This window comes from Mya arenaria, chromosome 17, assembly GCF_026914265.1.
Source record: "Mya arenaria isolate MELC-2E11 chromosome 17, ASM2691426v1".
NCBI lineage: Eukaryota > Metazoa > Mollusca > Bivalvia > Myida > Myidae > Mya > Mya arenaria.
The window spans coordinates 12,501-34,419 of record NC_069138.1 but is presented as its reverse complement, the minus strand read 5'-3'; the positions used below and the strand labels follow the sequence as shown (position 1 = coordinate 34,419).

General features: G+C 34.4%; 2 protein-coding genes across 2 annotated transcripts in view; both read left to right on the top strand.

The window, feature by feature from the left end:
- The first annotated feature begins 6,791 nt into the window (after window positions 1–6,791).
- Window positions 6,792–15,449, top strand: LOC128223072 (uncharacterized). The gene is made up of 5 exons (XM_052932307.1): window positions 6,792–6,992; window positions 12,168–12,279; window positions 12,836–12,985; window positions 13,340–13,465; window positions 14,911–15,449. Exons 2-5 carry the CDS (start codon window positions 12,243–12,245, stop codon window positions 15,093–15,095), a joined length of 498 nt encoding a protein of 165 aa, XP_052788267.1. The 5' UTR covers window positions 6,792–6,992; window positions 12,168–12,242; the 3' UTR covers window positions 15,096–15,449.
- Window positions 15,450–21,205: 5,756 nt separating this feature from the next.
- The window catches only part of LOC128223802 (uncharacterized), a gene marked incomplete at its 3' end in the record, with an annotated part of 12,657 nt that continues 11,943 nt past the window's right edge, over window positions 21,206–21,919 (top strand). The window contains exon 1 of the mRNA XM_052933215.1: window positions 21,206–21,550. Coding sequence (XP_052789175.1) covers window positions 21,206–21,550 — 345 coding nt within the window. The remainder of the gene's footprint in view (window positions 21,551–21,919) is intronic.

Sequence of the window (21,919 nt, the reverse complement as noted above, 5' to 3'; positions counted from 1 at the left end):
ATTCGTGGGAGCCGATGATATATGTGTACACTTTTTATACTAAGTTATTTAATCAGTATATATTAAAAATGTGAATACATTCATTCGTCGAAAATGATAATATACGTGTACAGTGTTGTTACACTTTCGTGTTTCGGTACCGATTATATATGTGTACAGTGCTGTAACTGAATCTTTCGTCAGTACCGCTTATATATATGTGTATATATACAATCGGTACTGATTCACGACTCTGTAACAACACTATACACATATATAAACGGTACTGACGCACGACTCTGTAACAACACTGTACACATATATAAGCGGTACTGACGCACGACTCTGTAACAACACTGTACACATATATAAGCGGTACTGATTCGCGACTCTGTAACAACACTGTACACATATATAAACGGTACTGACGCACGACTCTGTAACAACACTGTACACATATATATAAACGGTAATGACGCGCGACTCTGTAACAACACTGTACACATATATAAGCGGTACTGATTCGCGACTCTGTAACAACACTGTACACATATATAAACGGTACTGACGCACGACTCTGTAACAACACTGTACACATATATAAGCGGTACTGATTCGCGACTCTGTAACAACACTCTACACATATATAAGCGGTACTGATTCACGACTCTGTAACAACACTCTACACATATATAAGCGGTACTGATTCGCGACTCTGTAACAACACTGTACACATATATATATAAACGGTAATGACGCACGACTCTGTAACAACACTGTACACATATATAAGCGGTACTGATTCGCGACTCTGTAACAACACTGTACACATATATAAGCGGTACTGACGCACGACTCTGTAGCAACATTGTACACATATATAATCATTACTGACGCACGACTCTGTAACAAAACTGCACACATATATAATCGGTACTGACGCACGACTCTGTAACAACACTGTACACATATATAAACGGTACTGACGCACGACTCTGTAACAACACTGTACACATATATAAACGGTACTGACGCACGACTCTGTAACAACACTGTTCACATATATATAAACGGTACTGACGCAAATGCCAGGTACAACACAAAATATAGTAGTAATGTGCTTATGTACCTTTCGGCATTGCATATGCCCATTGTAAAGGTACTGTCTGCATTTTTACAAAAGAAGTAATTGCAATATTATTTTAGTCTTGCTTATTAATATATATGACTCGACTCTGTAACAACACTGTACACATATATATAAACGGTACTGACGCACGACTCTGTAACAACACTGTACAAATATATAAACGGTAATGACGCACGACTCTGTAACAACACTGTACACATATATAAACGGTAATGACGCACGACTCTGTAACAACACTGTACACATATATATAAACGGTACTGACGCACGATTCTGTAACAACACCGTACACATATATAAACGGTACTGACGCACGACTCTGTAACAACACTGTACATATATATAAGCGGTACTGACGCACGACTCTGTAACAACACTGTACACATATATATAAACGGTACTGACGCACGACTCTGTAACAACACTGTACACATATATATATATAAACGGTACTGACGCACGACTCTGTAACAACACTGCACACATATATAAACGGTACTGACGCACGACTCTGTAACAACACTGTACACATATATAAGCGGTACTGATTCGCTACTCTGTAACAACACTGTAAACATATATAAACGGTACTGACGCACGACTCTGTAACAACACTGTACACATATATAAACGGTACTGACGCACGACTCTGTAACAACACTGTACACATATATAAGCGGTACTGACGCACGACTCTGTAACAACACTGTACACATATATATAAACGATACTGACGCATGACTCTGTAACAACACTGTACACATATATAAACGGTACTGACGCACGACTCTGTAACAACACTGTACACATATATATAATCGGTACTGACGCACGACTCTGTAACAACACTGTACATATATATATATATATAAACGGTACTGACGCACGACTCTGTAACAACACTGTACACATAAATATAAACGATACTGACGCACGACTCTGTAACAACACTGTACACATATATAAACGATACTGACGCACGACTCTGTAACAACACTGTACATATATATAAGCGGTACTGACACACGACTCTGTAACAACACTGTACACATATATATAAACGGTACTGTCCCACGACTCTGTAACAACACTGTACACATATATAAACGGTAATGACGCACGACTCTGTAACAACACTGCACACATATATAAACGGTACTGATTCACGACTCTGTAACAACACTGTACACATATATAAACGGTACTGATTCACGACTCTGTAACAACACTGTACACATATATATAAACGGTACTGACGCACGACTCTGTAACAACACTGTACACATATATATAAACGGTACTGACGCACGACTCTGTAACAACACTGTACACTTATATATAAACGGTACTGACGCACGACTCTGTAACAACACTGTACACATATATATATATAAACCGTACTGACGCACGACTCTGTAACAACACTGTACACATAAATATAAACGGTACCGACGCACGACTCTGTAACAACACTGTACACATATATAAGCGGTACTGATTCGCGACTCTGTAACAACGCTGTACACATATATAAACAGTTCTGATTCACTACTCTGTAACAACACTGTACACATATATAAACGGTACTGACGCACGACTCTGTAACATCACTGTACACATATATAAACGGTACTGACGCACGACTCTGTAACAACACTGTACACATATATAAGCGGTACTGACGCACGACTCTGTAACAACACTGTACACATATATAAACGGTATTGACGCACGACTCTGTAACAACACTGTACACATATATAAGCGGTATTGACAAAAGATTCAGTTACAGCACTGTACACATATATAATCGGTACCGACACATGTGTGTGCAGATTTGTTACAGTATTGTGCGTCGGTACCGATTTTATATGTGTGCAGTCTTGTTACTGAGTCGTGCGTCAGTACCGATACTATATGAGTGAAGTGTTGTTTTTCAGTCGTGCGTCAGTACCGATACTATATGTGTGAAGTATTGTTACTCAGTCGTGCGTCAGTACCGATTGAATATGTGTGCAGTGTTGTTACTGAGTCGTGCGTCAGTACCGATAATATATGTGTGAAGTGTTGTTACTGAGTCGTGTGTCAGTACCGATAATATATGATTGAATTGTTGTTATTGAGTCGTGCGTCAGTACCGATTAAACATGTGTACAGTGTGATACAGAGTCGTAGGTCAGTACCGATAATATCTATATTTGAACAATGTTGTCACAGAGGGACCGATTTTTATGAACCAACGTGTTGTTTTGTTCTACACTTTTGTTCAATCAAATTAAGTACCGAGAGGCCATGCATTCCTTTTCTCTTCTTAAATCACGTCCTTTGCCTGAATATCTCTTTGGTTGTTCCGGTCCTCATATAAATAGGTTACCAATGCATAATGTTGACCATGGTTTACCCAATTGATAGTTGCCTTATGTGACTGTCAGGTACTTAGAGAAGGCATATTTGACCATTTCAGTTGTAAACAAACAGTGTTCGTAGCCTGAGCAATTTTGATCATGTTATTTGCTTATCTGTTGTAGATATACCAAATTCATGTCCATTACCAGTATCTGTTGATTCCTCTATTCCATAGGTTGTGATGGAAATCTTGAGATCATACCCGTCAACTGTCCATCGAAATGGTAAAACGTTTGTTGATAGAACAAAAAGAAACACATTAACATTATATGGTTTAAAAGGGCATTATATAATTGTTATGGATTTCCTATACAAACAATTGTTATGGATTTGCTATACAAACAATTGTAATGGATTTGCTTTACAAACAATTGTTATGAATTTGCTATACAAAAAATTGTAATTGATTTGCTATACAAACAATTGTTATGGATTTTCTATACAAACAATTGTTTAAAGGGACTCGTTAACAGTTTGGTAACAATAGTGTTTCCAATCCGAATTCTATCAAATTTGGACAAGTTACAAAGAATTTGGACAGAGAGCCGGTATTCAAGCATCACCTCCCAGAAATGAACCGGGACACCCTTGCTAACACCTTTGCTGTTTCACATTAGTACGAAGTGTTGCAGGATGAAGATAAAATGGGACTTGCGATTTTTCAGTTGAATTATTCCTATAATGAACATATTTTACTATAAAATGTTGGTATATTCACATGAAAATGCAACTTGACTATGCGAACTTCAAAAGCTAATTTCAAACTACTTTTTGGCGCATTTTTAACATTTAAAAAAAACACAAACCATATTCTGGCTACATGTATAATCACATAACGGAATATCTCAATACCACTAACGTATTGCAATACAACCGAGAAGGCCTTTTTTTTTAATTATCCGATTTTCATGAAAGTTGCAAGCTATTGTCATTTATTTAGTGTTGCTTTTAAAACTGCTATTCAGTACTAGTTCTTTGAAGCACAATTTATTAAACACATCACATCATTATCGGTTAAGAAACGCTCTCAAAGCCTGTGAATGTCCAATATTGATAGAATGTAGTGACCCATTTTATTATAATGTTGAGCAGAAATGTCATTTCAATAACAAAAATAATACAAATCGTTTTTAAACGTAGCTTACTCGTTAAATAATTACAGACTTATAAAATACATGGCAAACACAGTCTGCCTATTAGTTTTATGTATTACATTGAATATTTCAACAGATCACAGTACATGTGTGTTTTTTTTAAAGTTTATATATGTTTTTAAGTAACAGCTGTAAGGTTTTTCGCTTACTAATGATTGCAAGTTCGAAGTATTTTTATTGTGTTTTTTTTTCATTTAAATATTCTATAATGTAATAGATGTAAGTTTTTTCACTTATATATTTTTTAACTTACAAGTATCTTTATTGATAATGTTCAATCACAGATGTTATCGATACATATATATTAGTGCTGCACTGAAGAAGTTGAATGAGAATAATTTACATTTATTTTCAATGAAGTAAATTCTATCTTTGGTTTAAATTTAACGATTTTTTATATTTGTATGACACTATGATAGAACCCATACGATGTTATGGGTCCCCGATCTGGGGCTATACATTCTGTCCTAAGATTGAATATGTGCAAAATGATTCCTGTAGGAAGCAGATTGGTGTAAAAAAATCACTAATACATGAGAATGTGGAAGATTGCCTTAATGTATAAATTAATTTTCTAATTGTATCAAATGATATAAACATTTTTGTATTAGACTGTGAATACCATGCTTTCTTTATATGTTGTAAATATAATGATATACGAAGGCAATATTTAGTTAAGTGCTATTCTAATGGTATGGCATTAAAAGTTTTTATAGGTTATTTTACACAAATCAATCGGAAGAATTACGAACACTATCTTACTATGCATACAATTAAAACAAGTAAAACTATATTTTTGTAAAGACTAATAAAGACCTTGTGTTGTCGTTTCGCTATGTCCAGTGTGTGTACATCACGTGATACATTACGTCATAAATGCAACGTCGGAAGACAATTGTGCGTCAAATGAAGACTTTAAACAAAGATAACTTTACTATTTATTCAACACATTTAATGAGAAATAGCACAGTCTATGCCGCTTACATAACCCCGCATTCGGTATTTTAATATAGTCTGATTGGATGTTTAGTTTCTTAAAACACTTCGAAAAACATTTTCACAAAACTGCCGCCTGATGGATCCCTGTCAAAACATTATATCGGAAATAGGTATGCCGAAGTGCTTGAAGAAACTAATGACCTAATCAAACACCGGTAATAAAACGAAGGTGGGGCTTTTTTAGCGACATAGACTGCCTTTTTTTCATTTAAAATGGTGAAGGAACAGAAAATTACTATTATTTTTAAGTCATCATTACGAGAAAAATGGAAAGCATTTATGAGGTAATTCATCACGTGGTATACACACACTGATATTACACTGTTCGATTTTGGATATTGTGTCTTTTGTCGAATAGGCCTATTTTGATTAAATTTAAAAACATATTTTGCTGTGGTTTTTCAACACTAATATAAAAACAATCAAATTGACATTTATATACAATATAGATGACTTCCATGAGCATGCACATGCGTTTGCAATGCACATGGCAGTTTTGTTAATCATCGCAATGGGATGCTGTGCCACAGTAAGATCACCAGATTTAGCTATTTTAAAATTTTAAATAAGCGGTTAGTTCCCCTTGGACTAAGGTTGCATCAATACACATAAAGTATAATAGCTGAAGATTTTGAACCGCGGTGTATTTTTCATAATATTAACTTATCTCACTATAGCGAATATATGTTCTACAAAGTCGATATCACATTTGTCAGGAAATCTGCTGATTTAATGAAATCAATATAATTTGAAATAAAAAAAACTAATATATACTCATAACTTCCAAAGAATTGTAGAACGTGGGCATTAAATATTCACTAAAGTGTTATTCTGCACCATTGTTATAATGACGCTCCACTGTTCAGAAACTGGAACTTGAATAAACTTCAATCCGATCTCGGAGTATTCATTAACTTCAGACTTGTGCTGCATTTACAGCTTGTAGGTTATTGTTAATCATGACAATTACTGGTATAAAGGTGTTTCTTGTAGCATTTTATGCCGTGTTGTTGTTTGTTAACACATTTGATTTATTGCCGCCTGACCGTTGCCCTGATAATGGGGTTGACGTATCGGACAATGTTTTAACAGGAACTGGCGTTTCTTCCGCGATATTTTGGTCTTCAAAAGCGTCTGACGTCATTCAATGTTGGCGGTTTTGTGTTCAACGAAAGCCGTGTCGATCTTTAACGTTTGATTACGTCAGCAAAAAGTGTAACCTTAGTACGAACACGTTAACAGATGGAATCAGGCAGACAGGGAGACGTCTCTTGTACTCAGAGTTGGACTGGTTCTCATCTGAGGTGACTATAAAAAGTTTAAAATCAAATAGCGAGTTTCTTTATTTAAATCTTTAAAAAAGTTAGTTGTCAAGGCGGTTTGATCCCTTTACAGTTATACTAGATATTGAATAAGCGAAAATGAAGAATATTAAAAAAAACGAAGCACGGTACCGAGCTTCTAACCATAACATAAAAAGGTTGAATGTACAGGGAGATTCGTTATTTAAAGTGACACACTTTTTCAAAATCAATACACACACATGTATAACAAACATACATTTTGAGTGATAAACCTTTATTTATTTACTAAATAATGCATTGATTTTATAGAAAATATTAAATACTGATAACAAGATTGTAACCGTGTAATTAAAAGCTGAAAACCTAAGATTATTAAATGACTGGTGAATGCTAAAATATTTAATTTGATCTACTATTGTCTCATAATGTAGATATTCCATGTTTTCTTCACCTTTCATTCAAATTAAACTCGGTATCGTTCATAAGAACCATTGTTTTCGACATTTATTAATCCTTTTTGGTATATAAAACCATGTGTACTAATTGTGGAAAATCTTTTTTTGGAGTAAGAGTGCATCTTTAAGTATCTAAGTATTTAATTAGTGTTGTTTTTTTGTCCTTAAAAATGAGTTATTGGTAAAGGCATCATCATCATCATCATCATCATCGTCGTCGTTGTTGTCGTAGTCGTCGTCGTCGTCCTCCTCCTCCTCCTCATCATCATCATCATCATCAGCAGCAGCAGCAGCAGCTGCAGCAAACCCATGTAGTGTATGCGGTGTTGTGCCTCTGGTTTAAACTGGCGTACGACAATTGCCAGGTTGAGGGATCTCGACCTAAGTGATCAGGTTTTTTTAATATGTACTACTCGTTTCGCAAATGACTAGCATGTGCCGAGTCATGTTATTAACCGACGCCGTAGTATGCCGTTTTTTTTTCTTTAACAGGGTCTGTGGTTGCAAAATTATAAAAAAGTAAACACTTATTTGACATATCGGCTTGCGTACAAAGGGCTTGGGAAGATGGTCATTTAATCGTTGTCCTTTCACTGTTTTGAAGCTGAGACAATAATATAAATCACATGTCAATTTAGATTTTTTTTTAAATTTTAATTATATTTATTTATTATCTTCACTATTTTGTATTTGGCATGCAAGCACCACGTTTTATACTCAGATCAGGAATGCTTGGAAACAATTGTTTTAATCTGTCCAGGAACCTGTCATGATACTTTACTTTATGTCTTATTTTTAAATTATCGTTTGTGGAAACAATATGAACTATGTTTAATATATGATCGCTTTCCATTGTTATAGAAATTCATCAGTGAAATAGAAGAAGAAATTTTCGCTATTTCAAATGTTCGCATACAATTTGGCACTTATTTCGAAAGAAAAATACCGTGAACTGTAATTGTACATCCTTAGTAGGCGTAAACTTAAAAGGAAATGGTTTTGTTTCTGGTTATGATTTCAATTGCCTCTCGTGAACATCAAACTGTAATAAGTGGTACGCCGCTGTTACATTATATATTTAAATGCTCATTTCGTGATATTTAAACATAATTAGTCGAACATTCTCATAGTACCCGAAATGTTTTTATTTACTTATATTTGCATTCGCACTTGATTTTCAGTGTACTAAAATTTGCGTTAATATTGCATGAATAAGTCGACCTATTCGTGACCTTTGTAGGCTAGCGCGCTTCATGAAAAATTAGCACAATCGCTGTCGAGAGTTTCCACGAGCATTAAGATTCGAATTCAGTCCTCAAATGACATTGTCCCTGTTGCCATAGCCAACTTTTAAACAAAGAGCGTACTGTTCCTAGTGTCTTTTACAAAAAATATCATATTTTAAAATTGATATTAACAAATCAATCGTTGTAGGATGTGTTGAAATGATCTAACGCAATTGAGTATAAATCAATTTTTCTTCATAAATGTTCCATCAAATGCCCTTTTTGACGGATTCTAGCAGTGTGTTAATTGTAAACTTAATCAACCAATTGTTCAAGCTATCATTGTTGTATTTAAAACCAATTATTTCACAAGTACATAATTTACACATTGAATGATCTCTGTATTGAATGCCTGTCTTTGTGCCGACGAATATGAATTTCAAAGCATGTTTGCAGTGAATTAGAAGAATCGATTTGTCAACTATACATTCAAACCTAACTTTATTTATACATGCAAAATTTACATGAAATTGTTTTGTAGAAACGGTGACTAGCCTTTATTTATTGTTAAGTGCTGCATTTTAAAATCACATTGAAACTTTACGTTTTCATGTGATTATATTGCCATAAAATACAACAAAATGTTAACACATTATGCATGTCACCCAACAAAAGAATTTATGAGTTTTGGTTAATGATGGAAAATATGTAGCCAGGGTATATAAATACGACGGGAGTCAATCCGTTAGTATTCTTTATTTCATTCAATTAGACAAAAAGCCTGTAAAATATAATACAAGGTCTAAAGATATATTCCAGACAACATATCAAAATACACAAATGAATTATTTTACCAAGTAATATAAATACACTGTACTTGGTAAATACAAATGAAATTAAATACAGCACAGTAAATACATGAAACAAACCAGAGGTGTAAAAGTATTGTTTAACAACAATGCAAATGATCAGTAGATATGAGTACGTTTCCAAAATGTGACTCCAACGACTGTCAAGACAGCAATGCCCGAGAGATAGAATGGCGGGAATGTTACGGATGATTACGTGCATAAATGTATTCTAATATTAACCATTTGAAAGTTGTTTGACCACTATAATACGCACACACTGTCCACTCTCATACAAACTCCATAATTATGTACGCGCAATCTAAACGCAAGCAGACAATGATAAATGCACGTGAACGGATGAAATAACACCCTGTTACAAATACAACTATGTAAATACAATAGCATGTATTACTCAATTATACTTGGTATTGTGCCCAATGATAAGATGTAAGGCAACTTTCTTAATTAAAGTATCAATCTCTTGGACACAGATTATTGAAGGTATATCTATTTTCCTCATTGACACATATCACGTAACAATTGCTGACATTATGTTGTCATATCACCAAGACTAATCTTATTTGGAGTTATGCCCCTTGATCAAATAAATACGTCCTAATTTAACTTCAATATTGCAAACACACTTTTTCATTCGATTAGTTTAGTAAGTGATTACCTATATAATATCAGGGGTGTGGTGAAACTTGGAGACCTGGATAACATATTATAATAATTTCCATGGACATACGCCTTAAATAAATTGAAACAAATAGTTTTATTATGAAGAGAGCTGGAAGATCATACAAATCACTATCGATCACATTTCTGGATATAAATCTGTACTGATTTTGAGAGATCAAAAGAAAGTACCCTCGCTGGTGGGTATCGAATCAACAATAACGTGAGAAGAAGACATATTAATGTTTAAACCATTCTTACCCACAGACGAAAAAGCTCTCTGTATACGAACTATTTTAGGTATGGGTGAATTATTGAAACATCGGGTCTGGTGCAACCTTTTGCAAATGTGCTGGAATTTGTTGTAGTTACACATTTCACAATAATTCTACTTGCTTACTTATTTACTTCCTTACTCTCTTCTTGACTTACTTACATACTAACGTTCCAAACCTACTTGATTATATCTTATTGGTGTAACAGACAATAGCCAGTCTGTATACTCAATGTTAAGTCACTACAGACAATAGCCAGTCTTTATACTGTTTGTTGAGTCACTACAGACAATAGCCAGTCAATAAACTGTTTATTGAGTCACTACAGACCAGACAATAGCCAGTCTGTATACTGTTTATTGAGTCATTACAGACAATAGACAGTCTATTAAATGTTAATTGTGTCACTACACACAATAGCAAGTCTAAATGCTGTTGAATGTGTCACTACATACAGTAGCCAATCTAAATACTGTTGATTGTGTCACTACAGACAAAATCCAGTATACTTACTGTTGATTGTGTCACTACATACTGTTGCCAGTCTTTATACTGTTTCTTGAGTGACTACAGACAATAGCCAGTCTATACACTGTTTATTGTGTCACTACAGACACTAGCCAGTTTATATACTGTACGTTGAGTCACTACAGACAACAGCCAGTCTATACACTGTACGTGGAGTCACTACAGACAACAGCCAGTCTATATACTGTACGTGGAGTCACTACAGATAACAGCCAGTCTGTATACTGTATGTGGAGTCACTACAGACAACAGCCAGTCTATGCTATACGTGAAGACACTACAGACAACAGCCAGTCTATATACTGTACGTGGAGTCACAACAGACAACAGCCAGTCTATATACTGTACGTTGAGTCACAACAGACAATAGCCACTCTTTATACTGTTTCTTGAGTCACTACAGACAATATTCAGTCTATAAACTGTTTATTATGTCACTACAGACAATAGCCAGTCTATATACTGTATGCTGAGTCACAACAGTCAATACAATTGATATACTGTATGTTGAGTTTGAACAGACAGAGCCACCCGAATACCTGTTTCCAATTAATTAGTTGTAAGATGGGCGTTATGCGATGTACATAATATTATGTAAATAAACTCATGTACCTTAAGCTATCTTGTTCCTTCAATGGTAAGATCAAAGGCAACACGTCGAGGGGAGCTTAAGTGACTTTCTGCCAGATCGTACTTCGTAAATGTTAAAGGTTGTATATAACTATATGTAGAAAGGAAGTCAATCATTCAAGATTACCACATGAACAGACTTGGTTGTTTCGTCTTTTATGTTTGTTTCCATGTTTTGGCCACATTTGAAGCACTTTGAATGTTTGCTTTTAAAACTAGTTTAAAACTAAATCATTTTATTCAAAAACTAGCAAATGATAAGTACTATTTTGAGTTCAGTTTTCAACAGTTGTGTCCAAAAACAAAGCATGTCCTTGCTTGGGTGTTCATTCGAATTCCAATTTGAAATGGTACTATGAATAATTAGGTTCTTAACGTAACTGTGCATGATTTGGTTGATAAACTTAACAGGTTAGGTTGTAGTCGATGGTAAAAACAAAATAATGCAATGCATAATCAGGGTCCCCCCTGGCAGCAACGCGAACAACGCATAATTCGAAGTTGTATAGCTTTACTTCTTGATTGTTTTAAGTTGGAACCGGACTGTTACGGACGCCCCTGTGGTGACAACCAGGTGTGTGTTCCGGGACTCCTTGCGGACGGGAACATGAATGGCTGCTCGTATGCGTGCCTAAACGTATCAGGTAAGAAATTGCGCGCCCTTGAAATATAACTTAAATGAGAATCTTGGTTTTGAGAATTACAAGAACCCTACGAAACTCACACAGCGGTTACTCTTCTTTGCCGTTTAGTTAGTATTGTCACTAGCATACCACGTGATGATGATTAAAATAACATGACGTAATTTAAACAATTCAGTTTGAAATAAGATTATTTTATATTTTTGACTTTGGAAACAACTTATATGGAACTTTCAGGAAATATTACACAGATATATGTGAAACGCTCTTTCAATAACACTTAGACGTGTTCTTGTGGACTACTTTTTTTTAAAATCAAACAAGTATGTGAAGAGTGTACACGTATTCATTATAAAACAACGCCTATAAAAATGCAGATATGTACATATTTAAGATCGAATTATTTCTTTTATGCCTCGATGTGATATTGGCAAGTGGATTGTTTGAGGCGTGAACTAAAATTAATTGAATTAACACGAAACAAACTATGATATTTTGAGAAATGTTTATTATACTCCTTTGCAAGACAATAATATAAAACAACAATGTTCTTTACCAGGACCTGTCTGTCCGCTTCCGGAATGGCTTAATGGTCCTCGGACACCCGGCTCGATTAACACTCTCAGTTGCAATGCATGGCAAACGGGAGGAGGAACAGCGACATGCGGCAATGATCTGAAGTGGAGCGCCGTGGTTAAAAAGTGCAGATGTATGTAAAACGCATTGATTGATTACCTAAAGGATCATTCTAACGGGTCGAAATTTTCTTCAACAAAAAGCAAGTTTGAGTTTCTTTGTTTAGTTTTGCTAATGATGCTGATGATCAAAACGAAATATAATAAGCTGCTGGGAACGAAGCTAAATTACTACTATAATCGACCTCTGCATATCCCAAACTTTGATTATTAAAAAGCCGCGTCGAATGACCACACCGCCTCCATATTGTAAACCAGATAAAGCCACTCTTATGGTAAGGTGGGGGATCGAACCTATGCAGCCTATGATATGACATTCATGGATCATACAACGAATCCGCCACCAATCTCTTACTTTTCCTTTGCAGCCATTTTAAATCTCAAGTGTCAGAACGATACGGTGTGTGCACCAATCAACGCCCAGTGCCGTAGCGGGAGATGTGAGTGCGGACCTGGCATGTCATATAACTTCATTGACAACATGTGCGTTTCAGGTAAGTGGCAATGGTCCTCGGACGCCCGGCTCGATTAACACTCTCAGTAGCAATGCATGGGAAACAGGAGGAGGGACAGCAACATGCGGCAAAGATCTAAGGTGGAGCGCAGAGGTTAAAAAGTACAGACGTATGTAAAACGTATTGATTGATTACTTAAGGAATTATTCGAACTGGTCCAAACTTTCTTCCACAAAAAGCAAGTTTGACATTCTTTGTCAAGTTTTGCTAATACTGTTGGTTGATATGAAAGGAATATTATAAGCTGCTTTAAACGAATCCGTGTCGATCCAAGAGAGTATTGTTTCAGTTGATTATTCAAAAATACTTAATCCTAATTATGAGATAATATCTCCTAATTTCAGCATGCACAAAAAACGCAAATTACAAAAACCTATCAGCGATTTTTCAATAAACAACATTGATGCTATGCTCTGATAAACTTACTTTTTCAGTCCACCATCTGATATATTTTCTTTCTTGGTCCACCATGTACCACATCAGATATATTTCCTCTCTCAGTCCATCATGATCTACAAGTGATATATTCAAAATTTCTGTATACCATGCACTACATCTGATGTATTCACGTTTTAAGCCCACCATGTACTTCATCGGATATATTCACTTTTTTTCAGCCAACCATGTAGTACATATTTGGGAATTTGACGTAAAGCATTTGTAACGAAAAATATTGTTTATGGAATTTTTTAAAATACTGTTCAAATGTGTATGTATCTGTCAGAAGCAGTTTTTGATTAACACGCACCCCCACGTCTAGACAACAACAAACGCACTTGAACAAGTAAAATTTATTTTAAGGAATCAACAAGTTTTACTTATTATCGGCACTTTAATAGGAAAATAATGCACAAACCCCAAAGTACGCTGTTATGGCATAATTTTGTAACGTCAAGCACAATTGTATTTATGACAATTGAGCATTAAATGAATATGTAGACTATATGATATAATTGCAAAAAAAGGAAATTGACAAAAACATAAAATTGATATCGGTGTTACAAAACATTGAATCTTACTTACTGCTGAAACAATTTGATTACGACTAATGCATCTTTCGCAGTTTATGTGTGTGTTTTTTTTTCAATTCGAAATTTTCCAGGTGTGTGTGTGTACCACGTTCATCTTAGCAAATTTGAAAACAGCGTCGGCATATGTATCTGTACGAATCACATGACTTTCACATGCTAAGTATACACACTATAAACTTGGAAACCTCTATGCGCTATTTTAAACGGGTAAACACAGCTGGGACATCGACACAATATTATTTTAATCATGTGAAATGATTTTTTTCGGCCTCATTTTAGCTTGTCAATTCTAGGCTTGTTTTGTGGAAATAATGTATTTCAAATTTGAAATCAAACATTAGGGTACCAATGTATTAGAAAAACAAGTTTGCATAGTGTATTCAATTATTTCAGCTTCCAGCCCTGTTGATTTCTGCAAGGAAAAGAATGACGGATTGTACAAGGATCCCAAAGACTGTGCCTACTATTACCAATGCTCGTCCAAGCACGGCCACCGCATGCCCTGCCCAAGTGAAACCTACTTCAATGAGACTCTTCAAATCTGTGATTCGGCTGCCAACGTCCTAAATTGTCCTTAAAACTCATGCCTGATGGTTGAGGACTTCGTGAAATGATTATGATGGTCATTCTATTTATTTAGTTGTATGTTTAATCTTAGAGTGTATTGTCCAGTTTCTAACAATATTCAGATCTTTAAACACTTGGGGTTCGTTTCAATAATGTTTTCGATCTTATTTGAAAATAATAAGAACTTCATTGCCATATTTCTTCTTTTCCTACATTATTATGTTTAGTATTAAAAATGAACATGAATACAAAAACAATTACATTTTCGCAAGTTGTGATTATACACATTGGAGTTTGTTAATATTACTACCAAGATCCTGCAATGAAACCGTCACATAGAATTTACAAGAAACATTTAAGCACTGATGAAGTATTCAGACCAAGAAATGGTTCTTTTCTGTATACAATTGTTAATATTTTATAACATTTGGCCAAGCACCTGATTCTTCTTTTTGTGCAAGAGTTATTCGGTCAATTTAAAAAGATAAGAGTTATCTTGATGATCCTGACCAGTATAGAGGGTTAATATTATTTAGTACTTATAAAAAGTGTTTACAACAGTCGTAAATAATGGAATTGAAAACCTTTTAGAAGTTTTATACTTACTAAGAGATAACCAAGAGGTTTTCGTGCAAAATATTGCAAAGTTGAAATCAATTACACTCATGAATTGGTAATAGAAGTTTATTCATCAAGACAAAAACTTTTGTGTGTATTTATACCGCAAATCTTTAGACAATATTAAACTTTAAATAATAAAATCATATTCAATTCCTGTCTTATATTTAAATGAGCACAGGGCCTACTTTAATCAAAGGTTCAAAAACCATTACATGTTATAGTGGTGTTAAACTTTGTCCAAGTCAGACAAAACATCCACGACAATAGGCATACAACTCGAAAAGAAAACCATTCACATCCACTTTAACTTCTTTCACAGGATATGATGAATAACAGTTCCTTTATTCTACCTTGGGCTTTTCTTAATGCAAATGATCATTAACAAAAACGTTTAAACCTGGTCTAGTGGAACAAACCTGTCTTGATACGATCCAATTGATATCAAGATCCATGAAAGCGATCGTTGTCTTCAGAAAATATGACTTAGAATCATAACATCTATAAATAATTGTATAATATGTTGTTTATATTCCAGTTAACCTGTATTAAAACAAAGCATTAAACTTTTCCCAAGCCACATGATGATCAAGTCAACGGTCAAATACAAAGACCAAAGCAAACCCGACCAAGTTAATCATTAGCACAAATAAGTGTTTGGAAATTGATAGGATTTTTCAGCATAACGAAGTTTATTTGCGTCAATTTAATTTAAGCATTTTATTATACTATGCAGACTATACTATATTATAATCCAAAAATAAATGTGTTTTAAATGCTCGTTAACATTAAAACATATATTACAAAGATAACTTCAGAGACATGCTCAGTTCGATGACTGTGTTTAAAGAGACAATGTTCAGGCCCATCAGCCATCATGCCAAAGTTCATGCAAATGGTTGAACATTGTGAATCATAGTTCAGGTAAACTGTGCAATGTTTTCAAGATAATCTCGTTATGTATCATTTACTAAGACAATGATGATTCCAAATATGCATATTGATCAAGGAAATAACAATTCATTCGTTCGATCATTTTCGATGAATTCTGTCGAATTATAAGTTTCCAACGCGATTTATCCCCGCCCCATAAACCCGCGTCAATGTGCTTATATCGTTTGAATTATTATTTTCTCTTGCCGTTACAAATGTCTGATATAATTTCCATGTATTGCTTTTATGCATGTACAACTATTGTGTCTTTTTAAATGTTTAAAATTTGTATTTTTCATCGGCTCTCAATCAACGTTTTATTTGCCCAGAATAAAATAATTAGAGAAAAAATAAAAGTGCTATCTATAATAGAGTCTCAGATAATATCTGATAAAACTTCGAATTCCCAACGATTTTATATTAAACAGCAATGTTTCGGAATGTCCAACGGTCAACTAAACTCGACTACGTTTTTGCTATATGTTAATGAGGTAGAAACGTTGGTGGAGTGTAGCACTTTTGATACAATTCATGGTAATTGCCTGTTTCGTCCTCAAACGGAGCCTCCGTGCTATTTCAAGAATAACTGGAGAAATATACGTATATATAATAGTAGCAATGTGCTTTTTTACCCTTTAGCATTGCATATACCGATTGTAAAGGTACGTTCTGTATTTCTACAAGGAAGTTATTTCAATATTGTATATTATATATATTTATTTATATATGTATGTGTGCGTGCGTGTGTGCGTGTGTGCGCGCGTGCGTGCGTGTGTGCGCGCGTGCGCGCGCGCGTGTGTGTGTGTGTGTGTGTGTGTGTGTGTGTACATAATTGTTACACTGTCATTTGTCGGTACCGATTATATGTATGAACATTTCTGTTACTTATTTATTCGCGAGTACCGTTTATATATATGAACATAGTTATTTACAGAGTCGTGCTTCGGTACCTATTATATGTTCACTGTGTTCATACACTGTCATGGGTCAGTACCGATTATATAAGTGTGGAGTGTTGTTACACTGTCATTGGTCAGTACCGATTATATATGTGTGCATTATTGTTACACTGTCATGGGTCAGTACCGATTATATATGTGTGCAGTGTTGTTACACTGTCATGGGTCAGTACCGATTATATATGTGTACAGTGTTGTTACACTGTCATGGGTCAGTACCGATTATATATGTGTGCAGTGTTGTTACACTGTCATGGGTCAGTACCGAGTATATATGTGTGTAGTGTTGTTACACTGTCATGGGTCAGTACCGATTATATATGTGTACAGTGTTGTTACACTGTCATGGGTCAGTACCGAGTATATATGTGTGCAGTGTTGTTACACTGTCATGGGTCAGTACCGATTATATATGTGTACAGTGTTGTGACAGAGCCGTTTGTCGGGACCGATTTGTTATGAACCAACGTGTTTTGTTCTGCCTCGAGCTCTGTGTTCAATCAAATTAAGTACCGAGAGCCGTGCATTAGAAAATGGACCATGCGTTCGGACAATTCTAGGACATGTCGAATATCTTTATTTCCAAAAGCAATCTAGTCGTTTCTTCTGTTTTTCTTCTTACATTGCGTCCTTTGCCTGAATCTCTCTTTGGTTGTTCCAGTCATCATGTAGTTAGCTTACCAATGCATAAACCATGGTTTAGCCAATTGATATCTGTTTTATGTGTCTATCAGGCAAGAGAAGGCCTTTTTGACCATTTCAGCTGTAAACAAAAAGTGTCCGTAGCCTGAGTAATTTTGATCATGTTATTTGGTCGTCTGTTGTATATATACCATATCCATATCCGATTCCAGTATCTGTTAATTCCTCTAGACCATTGATTGTGATGGACAGCTTGAGGTCGAACACGTCATCTGTCCATCGATATGGTAAAACATTTGTTGATAAAAGAACAAATAGAAACACATTTACAGTATATGGTTTAAAAGGGCATTGTTTAATTGTTATGTATTTGTTATACAAAAAAATTGTTTCCGTTCCATACTTTATATAAGTACTTTTCCCAATACAAACTTCACCAATATTTGCTCGGCAACAGGAACTAATCAACAAATCAGCTTTAGATTGCCAGCAATTATGAAATCAAAATGCTTGTGTACATAAACATAATATTTCCCGTTCTGGAATATTCACAGGAATACGCAACTTGTTTATGCGAACTTCAAAAGCTAATTTCAAACTACTTTTTGGCGCATTTTCAACATTTTAAAAAAACACAAAACATATTCTGGCTACATGTATAATCTCATAACGGAATATATCAATACGACTAACGTATTGCAATACAACCGAGAAGGCATTTTTTTAAATTATCCGATTTTCATGAAAGTTGCAAGCTATTGTCATTTATTTCGTGTTGCTTTTAAAACTGCTATTAAGTATACGTACGATTTCTTTGAAGCACACTTTATTAAACACATCACATCATTATCGGTTAAGAAACGCTCTCAAAGCCTGTGAATGTCCAATATTGATAGAATGTAGTGACCCATTTTATTTTGGATTATAATGTTGAGCAGAAATGTCATTTCAATAACAAAAATAAAACAAATCATTTTTAAACGTAGCTTACTCGTTAAATAATTACAGACTTATAAAATACATGGCAAACCCTGTCTGCCTATTAGTTTTAGGTATTACATTGAATATTTCAACAGATCACAGTACATGTGTGTTTTTTTTTTAAATTTATATATGTTTTTAAGTAACAGCTGTAAGTATTTTCACTTACGAATGATTGCAAGTTCGAAGTATTTTTATTGTGTTTTTTTTTCATTTAAATATTCTATGAAGTAATAGATGTAAGTTTTTTCACTTATATATTTTTTAACTTACAAGTATCTTTATTGATAATGTTCAATCACAGATGTTATCGATAAATATATATAAGTGCTGCACTGAAGAAGTTGAATGAGAATAATTTACATTTATTTTCAATGAAGTAAATTCAATCTTTGGTTTAAATTTAACGATTTTTTATATTTGTATGACACTATGATAGAACCCATACGATGTTATGGGTCCCCGATCTGGGGCTATACATTCTGTCCTAAGATTGAATATGTGCAAAATGATTTCTGTAGGAAGCAGATTGGTGTAAAAAAATCACTAATACATGAGAATGTAAATGATTGCCTTAATGTATATATTAATTTTCTAATTGTATCAAATGATATAAACATTTTTGTATTAGACTGTGAATACCATGCTTTCTTTATATTTTGTAAATATAATGATATACGAAGGCAATATTTATTTAAGTGCTATTCGAATGGTATGGAATTAAAAGTTTTTTATAGTTTATTTTACACAAATCAATCGGAAGAATTACGAACACTATCTTACTATGCATACAATTAAAACAAGTAAAAATATATTTTGTAAAGACTAATAAAGACCTTGTGTTGTCGTTTCGTTATGTTCAGTGTGTGTATATCACGTGATACATTACGTCATAAATGCAACGTCGACAATTGTGCGTCAAATGAAGACTTTAAACAAAGATAACTTTACTATTTAGTCAACACATTTAATGAGAAATAGCGCAGTTTATGCCGCTTACATAACCCCGCATTCGGTATTTTAATATAGTCTGATTGGATGTTAAGTTTCTTAAAACACTTCGAAAAACATTTTCACAAAACTGCCGCCTGATGGATCCCTGTCAAAACATTATATCGGAAATAGGTATGCCGAAGTGCTTGAAGAAACTAATGACCTAATCAAACACCGGTAATAAAACGAAGGTGGGGCTTTTTGAGCGACATAGACTGCCTTTTTTCATTTAAAATGGTGAAGGAACAGAAAATTACTATTATTTTTAAGTCATCATTACGAGAAAAATGGAAAGCATTTATGAGGTAATTCATCACGTGGTATACACACACTGATGTTACACTGTTCGATTTTGGAGATTGTGTCCTTTGTCGAATAGGCCTATTTTGATTAAATTTAAAAAACATATTTTGCTGTGGGTTTTCAACACTAATATAAAAACAATCAAATTGACATGTATTACAATATAGATGACTTCCATGAGCATGAACATGCGTTTGCAATGCACATGGCAGTATTGTTAATCATCGCAATGGGATGCTGTGCCACAGTAAGAACACAAGATTTAGCTATTTTAAAACTTTAAATAAGCGGTTAGTTCCCCTTGGACTAAGGTTGCATCAATACACATACATATTATAAAGTATAATAGCTGAATATATTGAACCGCGGTGTATTTTTCATAATACCAATTTATCTCAAAATAGCAAATATATGTTCTACAAAGTCGATATCACATCTGTCAGGAAATCTGCTGATTTAATGAAATCAATATAATTTGAATTAAACAAAACAACAACTTATCTATGCTCATATCTTCCAAAGAATTGTAAAACGTGGGCATTAAATATTCACTAAAGTGTTATTCTGCACCATTGTTATAATGACGCTCCACTGGTCAGAAACTGGAACTTGAATAAACGTCAATCCGATCTCGGATAATTCATTAACTTCAAACTTGTGCTGCATTTACAGCGTATAGGTTATTGTTAATCATGACAATTACTGATATAAAAGTGTTTCTTGTAGCATTTTATGCCGTGTTGTTGTTGGTTAAGACATTTGATTTATTGCCGCCTGACCGTTGCCCTGATAATGGGGTTGACGTATCGGACAATGTTTTACGTGGAACTGGCGTTTTTTCCGCGATATTTTGGTCTTCAAAAGCGTCTGACGTCATTCAATGTTGGCGGTTTTGTGTTCAACGAAAGCCTTGTCGATCTTTAACGTTTGATTACGTCAGCAAAAAGTGTAACCTTAGTACGGACACGTTAACAGATGGAATCAGGCAGACAGGGAGGCGTCTCTTGTACTCGGAGTTGGACTGGTTCTCATCTGAGGTGACTATTAAAAGTTTAAAATCAAATAGCGAGTTTCGTTATTTAAATATTTAAAAAAGTTAGTTGTCAAGGCGGTTTGATCTCTTTACAGTTATACTAGATATTGAATTAGCGAAAATGAAGAATATTATAAAAAAAAACGAAGCACGGTACCGAGCTTCTAACCATAACATAAAAAGGTTGATTGTACAGGGAGATTGGTTATTTAAATGGACACTCTTTTTCAAAATCAATAAACACACATGTATAACAAACATACATTTTGAGTGATAAGCCTTTATTTACTTACTAAATAATGCATTGATTTTATAGAAAATATTAAATACTGATAACAAGATTGTAACCGTGTAATCAATAGCTGAAAACCTA

Bases quoted from the DNA above. Each gene is read 5' to 3' on its own strand.
- LOC128223072 (XM_052932307.1), top strand. From the start codon at position 12,243: ATGAATGGCTGCTCGTATGCGTGCCTAAACGTATCAG. The intron at 12,280-12,835 runs GTAAGAAATTGC...GTTCTTTACCAG, and splicing joins TGCGTGCCTAAACGTATCAG to GACCTGTCTGTCCGCTTCCG. The intron at 12,986-13,339 runs GTATGTAAAACG...TTTCCTTTGCAG, and splicing joins CGTGGTTAAAAAGTGCAGAT to CCATTTTAAATCTCAAGTGT.